The 12,804-nt window shown below is 36.9% G+C and overlaps 1 protein-coding gene across 1 annotated transcript; it reads left to right on the forward strand.

Annotated features, from left to right (window-relative positions):
• Positions 1 to 6,470: 6,470 nt before the first annotated feature.
• Positions 6,471 to 11,502, forward strand: LOC127963767 (uncharacterized). Its single transcript, XM_052563845.1, has 2 exons — positions 6,471 to 7,676; positions 10,363 to 11,502. The coding sequence occupies exon 1, from the start codon at positions 6,786 to 6,788 to the stop codon at positions 7,671 to 7,673; it is 888 nt and encodes a 295-aa protein (XP_052419805.1). The 5' UTR covers positions 6,471 to 6,785; the 3' UTR covers positions 7,674 to 7,676; positions 10,363 to 11,502.
• The last annotated feature ends 1,302 nt before the right edge of the window (positions 11,503 to 12,804 follow it).

Genomic DNA, 12,804 nt, shown 5'->3' on the forward strand with positions numbered 1-12,804 from the left:
CAACATGGGCAGGGACAAGAAAAAATTGACATGAGAGCACATGGCAACATTACTGATATGTTTTACTGAAAACGATGGGTAACTCTCTTGAATATATATAATTTTGAAAAGAAAAGAGATAATTATTACTATAATGTTTTTTGGAGGATTTTTTTTTTATATATATGAATAAGGAACATTTTTATTCAGCTGCAGTCTGTGTTGTGCTTATGTTCTGACTGATGTAATACCTGTGTATAAACAACATCTTTCTATTCATTTAGTCATGCACACACACACACACACACACACACACACACACACACACATACACACACACACATACACACTCACACAAATAATCACATAGCTGTTGACAGAGCCAGGGGCGATTCTAGGATTTTTTCAACTGGGGGGCACAAGAGGGGCCACGATTAATACAGAGGGGCCAATCTTGTGTTGTTTGAACTGTATATCCAAATCATTTCAAGAGTTCAGTAACCTTTAAAATCAGTAATAAACAGTGATACCCTATTATATTTTAATAGCAGTTATTCACTGTTCTAAATAAAAAAAAAATCAAATACAATTTGTATTAACTTTTCACTTTACAAAAGTGAAAGAAAAACTGTAATAAATAAAATAATCCAATGTATGAATAGTGTACAACTCACAAATAATAATAATATAATTTATTTATAATAGCCTTATATAATATATATATATATATATATATATATATATATATATATATATATATATATATATAGGTATATATATATAATAGCCTTATTTATGTAAATGCAGAATAACATTAATAATTCATAGAAATAAATAAACAATTAATTAATTAATATAACTAATATAAATTTAATATAATTTCATTATATGTTTTTGTTTATTATCCACATCCCATTCAATTTGCATAGCAGCAGTTGCAGTAAATTTGCATTGATGAATAAACAAAATCAACTTATGTCAAGGCTAATTAATCTTGAGCATATTGATTTAAAAATATCATATATCCATACTTTGTTAGAAAGCTACTTGTTCAAAAAGGTAGCTTTAATTTAACATGTAAAACATGTGGATCCTATAAAACAGTTTAGAACAGCTTAATTAGTCCAGTGTTATTTTAGTATTAGTTATTTATTTTGCTATTTAATCATGCATTAAATAATTATGTAGGATTTTTTTGAGAATGTTTCTGGGTGTCATCAAATGACGTTTTGTCAATAACTTCTGTGAAGGGAGAGAGAGAGATTTCCAGGGTGCAGACAGCAATCGCGGAGCACCATGGTGATTTAGAACACCAACTGAATTTATTAGGAATCTACAGACGCAAATAGACTAAAGGTGTAGAAAAATAAAGACCTATATGTGTATTTTGGACTTTTTTTTCACCACAAGTCTGAAAGAAGACATGTTACTGAAGACAAACAGCCCCAAATCTCAAAATTGACCAGTAAAAAAAAAACGATGTTTTTGCATGTGTCTCACCATGGTCTCACCCATATGTAACCCCTCTCATCCGGGCTCGAACCCGGGTCTTCCGGCATGAGAGGCGGACGCACTAACAACGAGGCTAAATGGCTACAGCCACTAGCGTCTGCCGCTAGTGCGTCTCTTGAGATCGGGGAGTGAGGTTTACCTGCACAGCACTACTCGCTGGCCTCCGTTACACATATAGACTTAAAAAAAAAGTGTGGAGCATTAGATAAACATTACACAATTTGTTTCGTCACCTCACTTGAGTGAAAACTCGACTGCATGATTCAATAATGACTTTATTAGAATTGCTATTATAGTTTTTTTAAACCATTGCTTTAACCATTGCTTTAAATTGCGTTGTTGCCTATATCGGCGCGTTCGGCCGAAAAAAAAAAGTAAATCGTAACGCAGTCAACCCCTTTTACATTCAGCATCAGAGGAGCATAGTAAATATAATGATTAGCATCTTGGTCTGCTCTAGGAGATAACATCGTCATCGAACCTGGTCTGTCTAACACCGAAAGACGTTAACGTTAGTACCAAACACTTCTTGCACTGCAACAACTCGCTAATCGAAAAACATAAGCTATTTAAAATAGGTGCTTTTTTCGTTGGAAAACAGCAGCTCGCTATTCTTGGTCCTCATTGAGAAGCATCGCGACGCAATCATGAATTATTTACGAAACTGAAAGATTATAATTTGAATTTGTGAGTGACAGACAAGTAGAAGGGTGGGGGCACACTGGCTACGCCACTGGACAGAGCAGCTTTCAAATGTGAAAGTATTCAGCTGAAAGCTCCTGTAATGCATTTTAGGAGATGACTTGCATGAATCTGTCAAAGTTGCCTGAGGAAATGGCAGTCAGTTATCACATACACATTGAGGACTCAGTTGGTGAAGTTCTGTACATGTTTTCATAAACCTCTGAAATACATCTCAAAACAGTAGTAAAGTATATCACACATTTGTTTATATAACAAAAACATGTTTAAAATATTTTTTTTGTCTTTTTGTGATTTTTTTTTAATGAATTGTGATTAAATTATTAACATGACATAGTAACAAGTTTAACTAGAGCATTTTCATTTTTATGTGTGCAGGCATAAAGTATTAAAAAGTTTAAAGTTTTGATGCTTTCATTCTCTTTGCAGCTAATAAATGAAATATTTTGAGATTGACATAAACAATTATTCTTATTGCAAATTAACTCAATATTTAATGAACAATATTCAAATATGCAAACAGCAGGGGCATGTTCAAGTTTAAAATGGTGCGCAAAGTTTTGCTACGGTTTCCGGGTTGAACGTCATGTTTCCTGGAAACGGCGTGCATCGGTGTGCAACGGGGTTTGAGATGCGTTTTCTCTTGTTTGGTGGGTGTGTCAGAACTGCAGTCCAATCAGCAGCAACGTGTATAAAAAGCATGCAGAATTAAAGTGAACTCGCACAATGGCTTCAAGGAAAATAATGTACAAATGTGTTCGTTGCAGCTCGGTATACTGAGGATATAAGAAGGCATGTTTGTCGTAAGTTTTATTGTAAAAATATAGGATATCAACATAATGATGTAGTTGTTTATATTTTCAGCTTCATTGCAAGTGTATGACATTTGGTATAGAAATAAACAATGGTAATTAAGTGCTTTTCCTAAAAATGAGAAAGAAAATACAGGGTATTAAAACCCTATGAACTACAAATAAAGTCAGTATGTGAGGCTAAATAGATGGCTCTGAAAATTCTTCACAAAGAACACAAAGAATGGCCTCTTCAGCTGCCATAGTTGCAACTCTTGCGTCGTCAGAACAGTGTGTTCAACGCATCACCGTTTCTGTTTAAAAAAACGTTGTGCAACGTTTTGTCGGGGCTGAACGCAGCCCAGTTGAGAAATGCTTTAAGAACATGCCCAATATGGTCTCTATGCTTATGTATCAAGGCTGCCAATTTTAGTTAAAATGTATATTGCAAGCAATGAGCCACAGGCCATGCAGAATGGAACTATATTGTCAAGGTTTTGTTGGTCAGCATTGGTAGTTTGCCCCAGCTGGTAGATCCTGTAACTCCACCATTAGATGGCAAAAAGCAGGTTTCTCCATTGATGACCATGTATTGTAAATGAATAAACCTTTCATTACATGAAATATTACTACATATCATATCTCCATGCAGTTTATTGCACTTCAGCATGGGCTCTCGTATAAGTCAACATGCCATCGGTCTCTATATTGCAAAATTCTGTTTAGAACTTGTGGTCCAATGTTGTATTTCACCAGCACTGATGACATTCGTGTTATTCTTGGACTTTCTCTCTTCGTGGTACCTTCCACTTTTACGTGCAATGTTATGTATGGATAAAAACAGGATTGCCAACAAAGTACATGACCAAGCCACTAGTGTTGTCTTTCATGTAATTTTTGCATGATCGTTTCTATCTGATTGAGGGCCTTTCAGATGTTATTGTTTCTCATCTTGTCTTTGATGCAAATTCCAAATATTTTTCTAAGTGTTGCCATTCCAATTTCAAGTAGTTGTTTCTCTTCAGCACTCCTAAGTGTCCACGATTCACAACCATAAAAGGCAACCAGGAGTATTAGGGATCTGTACGGTCTCATTCTTGATGTTTTATTTTTCCAGATATAGTTCAGATCGCTCATCGCTTTCAAGGCTGTTCTTATTCTGATGTCTGTACAGTAGTCATAGTTTGCAATCAGAGTCATTCTAAGATACTTGAATCTTGCCACATGCAGCAATTCCTTCTCTCTGAACAACATTCCTTCCATTATTTTATCACTGTTCGCTCAGGTTTTGTACTTGGCATAGGTAGATCCTCTATTAGCGGCTGTTTCTATGAGCTGCTATACGTAAGCCATCCTCCATATTGGAATGTCCGCGAACACTGGAGAGCAAGTTGTCAAAGGATCTGCACTGCAACTACTTATATGTATGTATGAACACCTATATTTTCAGGAGATACCTGTCTCAGAAGATGCTTTCGGTAAACTAACAAAATACAAGACAAAGTAGTTTGCTAATTTAAGGAATTTTAAAGGTACTTTAGTTTAAAAACCAATAATATTGAGTTAACAACTATTAAAAAGTAGGGCTGTCCCATAATTTCTTTAGTTGGCCAGAAGAGGCTTGGTCGACCAAAATTTTATTGGCCACTTAGTCGCAGAAAATCAAAGAAAACATTGTCAAAGTCACACAGTTCGTGATGGACAGATCGTTAACAGCTAGTCTATGGTTATACAGTACATCAGGCAGGACATCCAACATTTGCGCCATTGAAGTGTATGGGTGGAGGGTGAAAGGTGAACAAATATTCTCAGATTATGTAATATGTGTGAAACATGTATACAGGTGCATCTCTATTGCGGAGATGACGAGTTAGTGTCGCCGACTTCATTTCTTCAACCGTAAACAAAGAAAGCAATATTTTATCAAATTATTAAAATGTTAATGCAGTCTCCTTACTATTTTTCCCTGACACATTCATAATCAGTACTTCTGCGGTGTGCTGTGGCAAGATTTATGTGTACACTTGAGCGTTTATTAGGCTACGTAGGCAATTAATTCATAATGTGAAATCAAAATAAACACTAACATCATTACAAAGATTTTCGATTTGTATTGTCAGAGCAAGTTAATTTTTGTCAGTATAGGTAGCTTCATCACTGTGTCTGTCACGACTCCTGTTCCTGTTTTGGGCTTGAACTGATGGTAAAACTAAGGAAAATATTAACTGTCTTTACATTTATTTTAAAAGATGAAGCTCATGATTATGGAAAGGTGCAAGTGCTTGCGGTTGTTCGGCTAGTCACAATGCACTGGGTCCGTTGGCCAATCAGAGTAGACTGCGCTTGTCAGAAGGAGGGACTTTGCAGAAAACGACGTGTTTGAGAGAGGCGGGGCATAGAATACCTACAATAATGTACAGTATTTGAAAAATTATGTGTTTTTTGAACATAAAACCTAATACACAAAATAATTAACTTTGAAAAAGCAGCATATGACCCCTTTAACTAGCGATCGTGTGGTGATGATCCTTTATAGGGCCATTTCAGAGTGGCACCGAGGCAATGAAATCTGCATTCTTACTCTGTTACATACCGGTTGGGTTTTCGGTACACAACCCTAGTAATAGCAGGTGTATTGACCAACAGAAGTGTATGCATAATTATTATTTTTGCATTTTACACAACATCAGTTCGTATTCATTATAACCGAGCAATACTAGCATTTAAAACCATCCCTGATTTGTTATTCCACAGTCTACAATGTTATTTCCCACTGTAACCATCATGTAAAAGACAATGTTTTTTGCAGTGATCTTTTAAATCCAAACACAATTGTTGAGCAATACTCATTGTATGTTTTTAGTTTGAATTCAGTTGTTGCATGTGAATGTAAATTTAACTTAAGCTTACAAAAACATTCTACTAAATACCACATACTGTAAAAATAAGATTTAAAAGTCCATGATTCAGTGCTTTGCTTTAGTTAAATTTATACAGAGACTTTACCTATCAGAATAGGCCTACTATAAATGTACAAATTGTTTCTGAAAAGGTTATCTGGATCAGACTGTTAGTTAATGATTACTCGTTTGAGAATATTCTTTAACGAGTGCTCTCTGACCCATGTCTTTTGATTTGTCCTCCTACATTCAAGGAATATTACTCATTATACACACACAAACAAAACTCTAAGGATTTGGCTCAAGTCAGTTGTAGTTATTTAGTATCTGTTTCACTTTTTTTTCCTTATTGATTTTGCTTGTTAACAAATTTAAATAAGCTGAGAAGACTAAATAAATAATATATCAAGATTTTGTGGCTCATATAAGGTGGTTAGTGTGGTTAATTTCTTTAATCTTGGCTGACATGTGGCATTGCTATGGCCTGTTTTTAGCCCAGATTTGACAAACAGGAGCGTTCTGCCCAAGTGCCATCATTCTGCAACCTTTGCATATGTACATGTACCATGTACCTGTACAGGTCACTTCCTGTTTGTTGTTGACGGCTGTACTGCGTTTGAGCTCCGTCACTATATTCTTTTCATTGACTATTTTTAACTTAAAAATCTATTTTATTCATCATCGTTTCCGTTTATATAACGTGTGAATATATCCTCTATTGTATTCTACAACAAAAACAATCAGAGCGCCTTGCTATCACTAGTTTTATTTGATCTCCCGGGTCCGCTATTAGCTTTTAGCCAGTTAGCATCAGCAAGCGTGGTTGCCGCTAACTGCGCTTACATTGCTAATACTCTATTCACACACATTACCACTGCTGTACTCACTGTTACTTGCTTTAATGGCGGATGAATGTCTCCACTCTGTGCAGCTCGAGCTCGAGGCCGTGGGGAAGCAGATTTGCGACCTGGAACAGAGGCAGGCCCAGCTGAGAGAGCGGAGAGCCGCGCTGGAATCATCCCGGGCTGACGCTCACAAGTCCGGGGTAAGTATACAGCGTGCTGTTAACAGTACCACCACGTCTACTCCGTGTGTTTTTCTGCACAGGCCCGGTGCACCCAGGACGCGATCTTCCCAGATGTCCTTCACTGCGACGTCGGGACACCACGGACCCTGGGTGCATCCACAGCGGAGGACGCGATCCGGGTCCTGGGCGACGACTTCTCCCCCTCCTGCCTTCGAGATCTCCATCCAGAACCACTTCACTCCCTTCCGCGAGACAGGACGCGACGCTGTGATCATCGGAGACTCCATCGTCCGATACGTAAGTGCTACGTTAGCCGAAGGTAAAGTGCACACTCATTGTTTGCCTGGTGCTCGTGTTCTCGATGTTTCTGCGCAGATACCCGCGATCCTGAAGGACGACGAGAGCCCCAGAGCGGTCGTGCTTCACGGCGGGGTTAACAACACCACGCTGCGGCAGACGGAGACGCTGAAGAGGGACTTCAGGAGCCTGATCGAGACGGTTCGCAGCACGACGCCCGCGGCGACGATCGTCATGTCAGGACCACTGCCCACGTATCGACGAGGCCACGAAAGGTTCAGTAGACTTTTTGCTTTAAATGAATGGTTGTTGTCATGGTGTAAAGAACAGAAACTGCTTTTTGTTAATAACTGGAATCTTTTCTGGGAGCGTCCTAGACTGTTTCGCGCTGATGGCCTGCACCCCAGCAGAATTGGAGCGGAGCTGCTCTCTGACAACATCTCCAGGACACTTCGCTCCATGTGACTAGTAATACAATTCTCAATTAACCATTATGATGAGTTTTGTTCCACCCGCTTAAATGCTAAAAGTACTTGTGCTGTAAAAACTATTAAGACTGTGTCTGTTCCCCGAATAGTGAGGTCAAAATATAAATATAATGTAGGATCTAGAAAAAATCTTATCGTAATTAAACCAGAAAAGTAAATGAACAAAAACAAATTTTAAAGTTTGGGCTCATAAATATTAGATCACTCACACCAAAAGCAGTTATTGTAAATGAAATGATCACAGATAATAGTTTTGATTTACTCTGCTTGACTGAAACCTGGCTAAAACCAAATGATTATTTTGGTCTAAATGAGTCTACTCCACCAAACTACTGTTATAAGCATGAGCCCCGTCAGACTGGTCGTGGCAGGGGTGTTGCAACAATATATAGTGATATTCTCAATGTTACCCAGAAAACAGGATACAGGTTTAACTCTTTTGAAATACTTCTGCTAAATGTTACACTGTCAGACATGCAAAAGAAATCTAATGTATCTCTTGCTCTGGCTACTGTGTATAGACCACCAGGGCCGTATACAGAATTCCTAAAAGAATTTGCAGATTTCCACTCAGACCTTCTAGTTACAGTTGATAAGGCGCTAATCATGGGAGATTTTAATATTCACGTTGATAATGCAAATGATACATCAGGACTTGCGTTTACTGACCTAATAAACTCCTTTGGAGTCAAGCAAAATGTCACCGGGCCCACTCATCGTTTTAATCATACACTAGATTTAATTATATCTCATGGAATCGATCTTACTGCTATAGATATTGTACCTCAAAGTGATGATATTACAGACCATTTCCTTGTATCGTGCATGCTGCGTATAACGGATATTAACTATATGTCTCAGCGTTACCGTCTGGGCAGAACTATTGTTCCAGCCACCAAAGAAAGATTCGCAAATAACCTGCCTGATCTATCTCAACTGCTATTTGTACCCAAAAATACACATGAATTAGACGAAATGACTGACAACATGGGCACTATTTTCTCTAATACATTAGAAGCTGTTGCCCTGATCAAATTGAAAAAAGTTAGAAAAAAACGTACTGTACCATGGTATAACAGTAATACTCACTCTCTCAAGAAAGTAACTCGTAGTGTTGAACGCAAATGGAGAAAAACTAACTTAGAAGTTTTTAGAATTGCATGGAAAAACAGTATGTCCAGCTATAGACAGGCTCTAAAAACTGCTAGGGCAGAGCATATACACAAACTCATTGAAAATAAACAAAACAATCCAAGGTTTTTATTTAGCACAGTGGCTAAGTTAACAAATTACCAGACGCCACCTGATTCAAATATTCCACCAACGTTAAATAGTAATGACTTTATGAATTTCTTCACTGATAAAATAGATAACATTAGAAATACAATAGCGAATGTAGATTCTACAGCATCTAACACTTAAGTTTCATCCATCGCACCCAAAGATAAACTGCAGTGCTTTACAACCATAGGACAGGAAGAGCTAAATAAACTTATCACTGTATCTAAACCAACAACATGTTTATTAGATCCTGTACCCACTAAATTACTGAAAGAGCTGTTACCTCTAGCCGAAGAACCGCTTCTCAATATCATTAACTCGTCGTTATCTTTAGGTCACGTCCCAAAACCATTCAAGCTGGCAGTTATCAAGCCTCTTATTAAGAAACCAAAACTAGATCCTAGTGTAGTGGCAAATTATAGGCCTATTTCAAATCTTCCATTTATGTCTAAAATTTTAGAAAAAGTTGTGTCTGCTTAATTGAGCACCTTCCTGCATAAAAATGATCTGTATGAAGAATTTCAGTCAGGTTTTAGGCCCCACCATAGCACAGAAACTGCACTTGTTAAAATTACAAATGACCTGCTCCTTGCGTCAGATTAAGGCTGCATCTCATTTCTAGTCTTACTTGATCTTAGTGCTGCGTTCGACACCATAGATCATGACATACTCATGGATAGATTACAAAACTATACAGGTATTCAAGGGCAGGCTCTAAGATGGTTTAGATCCTACCTGTCCGATCGCTACCATTTTGTTTACTTAAATGGGAAGTCATCTCATTTATCATCAGTAAAATATGGAGTGCCACAAGGATCCGTCCTAGGTCCCCTTCTATTTTCAATATACATGTTGCCCCTTGGTAATATTATTAGAAAATACGGGATTCGTTTCCACTGTTATGCTGATGATACTCAGAGACCAGATGAAACTTCACAATTATCTAAGCTAACAGAGTGTGTTAAAAATGTAAAAGATTGGATGACAAATAAATTTCTCCAATTAAATTCGGATAAGACAGAGATTCTAATGGTTAGAGGGTTGGACTCCCAATCGAAGGGTTGTGAGTTCTAGTCTCGGGCCAGACGGAATTGTGGGTGGGGGTAGTGCATGAACAGCTCTCTCTCCACCTTCAATGCCACGACTTAGGTGCCCTTGGGCAAGGCATCGAACCCCCAATTGCTCCCCGGGCGCCGCAGCATAAATGGCTGCCCACTGCTCCGGGTGTGTGTGTTCACAGTGTGTGTGTGTGTTCACTGCTCTGTGTGTGTGCATTTCGGATGGGTTAAATGCAGAGCACAAATTCTGAGTGTGGGTCACCATACTTGACTGAATGTCACTTCACATCACATTCACATCACATCACATTCTATCTTATCGCCAAGCTCCAGTCTGGATCCAGAACACCTGAGAAGAGATGATGCTGACCCTCAGAGGACCTCAGATGATGCTAACCCTGAATCAACAAACAGAACTAACAATTATTGCTAAATGTGTGACTGAATCATATAATAACTTAATTAATAATATTGATAGTTCATCGTCTAGCTGACTACGTCTTGTATTATTATTATTATTTTTATTTTTTCTAAAATCCTGTCAAATGTGCACAAACTACTAGCTACTACTAAATATTGTAGAAACATAATTTTCTGTAAAGTTGCTTTGTAACGATTTGTTTCGTAAAAAGCGCTATACAAATAAACTTGAATTGAATTGAATTGAATTGAATATGAAAGAATTAATGCCAAACTGGTTTGCAGTAAGTGAATTTGGTAATTCTGTTTTTGAAGCACTGGTGAGATGTTCCCTTTTATATTTAGTGGTTATGCTTGCTAACTGTAGGTGTCATCATTTGTAGAATGTAGAATTCAGTAAATCTACTTTATTTCACTAACTACAACACTGCTTCAGAATTACTTTTACTCTGAACACACACTAAGAGACGTGACATGTTATATACACAAGTTTTGTAGTGGTCTTGCTGGGGTCATATCAGCACACAAATACAACAAGTGCTGGTTCACCAGCATCCCAACATGCACAACATACCTTATACTGGTCTACCAGCACACCTGCTTACCATGCTGGGAACCAGCAAACCAGTAACCAGCATCACATGCTGGACCCAGCATGCAAAACATACCTTATGCTGGTGACCAGCAAGGATGATGTTTCAGCAGGACTATCAAACAGACTGGTTTCACCAAATAGTCAGTGTCTAACAAGGATGCAATTTCTCTCCAGATTTCTTTCACACTTGTCTGCAGTATGTTATACAAGACACACTCTGGAAAGCCACAGAGCATGTGTAAATGCCAGAACAATTCACATGTGTTTTGTCAATGATATTGGTCTCTTTACATAACTACGTAGACACGCTCAGGTCCTTTTTCGACAGAGTCAACAAGTTCAGCTCAAAGTATGGGCAAGGGGTAAGTGACTTCAAAATGAAGTGGAAGCAGCTAACAAAGATATGTATCAGTGCCTCATTCGACTGCTCAAGGGTCATCTGCAATCTTGTAACCATGTTAAGTTTTCTCAGTTAAGAATGTGTTCATTTGTGTTTTTAATAGGGCTGCCCTCGACTAGAAGTCATTTATGTAAAGCATTAGTCAACTAATCGCACATTTATTAATAAATCATTTAAATCATTATAATGAGCCTTTAACTGTGATTGATTTGAATGGGCAACTTTGTGGACTTGAGAAATTACATCAACTTCAAAATCATTTTGATAATACTTGATTGAAACAATTAAAAATGCTCATGAAAGTGAAGTTATAAAGTGAAGTTAAAAAAGAAAATATAGAAAAAATTTGTTGTAGAACCCACTTAGATCCAGTTTATTTATTTCTTTCTATGTTTATTTAATGCATAAGGTTAAGGCTGCTTACTGCTGCTTTTTAAAACATTAAACCTGAACAGTGTTAAAATGAATGTTAATCTGTCTGTGTCACTTTTGCATGACAAAACTGTGCATATTAAGATTGTGTAAATTGTAAAGATTGTTAAGCAATAAGAATTACTCCAGAATATGCTTCAAATAAGTATCATACAAGGAAGAATGTGACTTGCTGTTTTTCATGATTTTCTAGTAGATTTTTGTGTGTGTGTGTGTTTTGTAAATCTGCAAAAAAAAAATTTCTATCATTTTAGTAATTTCTCTATGTAAATTGCATTTATATATCTATTTAACCCTCGGGTCATTTTGACCCAGAGAGAATTTTCTTTCTCCCGAAAATGTTACATAATGTTATCGCATTGGACTAAGATTCACAGACTTTTTTCAACGAGCATAACTAAAACATTTTTGTATTTTATTCAAACTTATTACACTTTTGGTTTTCCTGCAAAAATGACTGTGTTCAAATAATAAATTATAAATCTTGTTATGCAATATTATCACCTAATATTGGTATCAATCTTTTTATCAGCTTGTTTTCTTTCTATTAGGACTGGTTTTGTGTTGATTTTTTTAACTGACACATCGTACGAAAAAAAGTGCTATTTGTTGACAATTTTATTGATATTAAATAAAACATGAAAGAAATTGCACTGTTTATCGTACTAGCATGCTCTAATGTCTAACCAATAAATTTATTTTGAAAATCATTTATTTTGTACAACATTTTTTAAAATCACACTTGTGATGCTTTCATTCAAAAATCACCAGTCCATGCAATATTATCACCAAGTATTGGTGTACATTTTTTTGGTAGGCTTGTTTCATTTTAATAAGAACTGGTTTTGTGTTTATTTTAGGAACAGGTTTTTTTTTTTTTTTTTTTAGTTTCCATTGTTCCATCATAATATCAAAGATATAT

This window comes from Carassius gibelio, chromosome B8, assembly GCF_023724105.1.
Source record: "Carassius gibelio isolate Cgi1373 ecotype wild population from Czech Republic chromosome B8, carGib1.2-hapl.c, whole genome shotgun sequence".
Taxonomy (NCBI): domain Eukaryota; kingdom Metazoa; phylum Chordata; class Actinopteri; order Cypriniformes; family Cyprinidae; genus Carassius; species Carassius gibelio.

Bases quoted from the DNA above. Each gene is read 5' to 3' on its own strand.
- LOC127963767 (XM_052563845.1), top strand. From the start codon at position 6,786: ATGGCGGATGAATGTCTCCACTCTGTGCAGCTCGAGCTCGAGGCCGTG.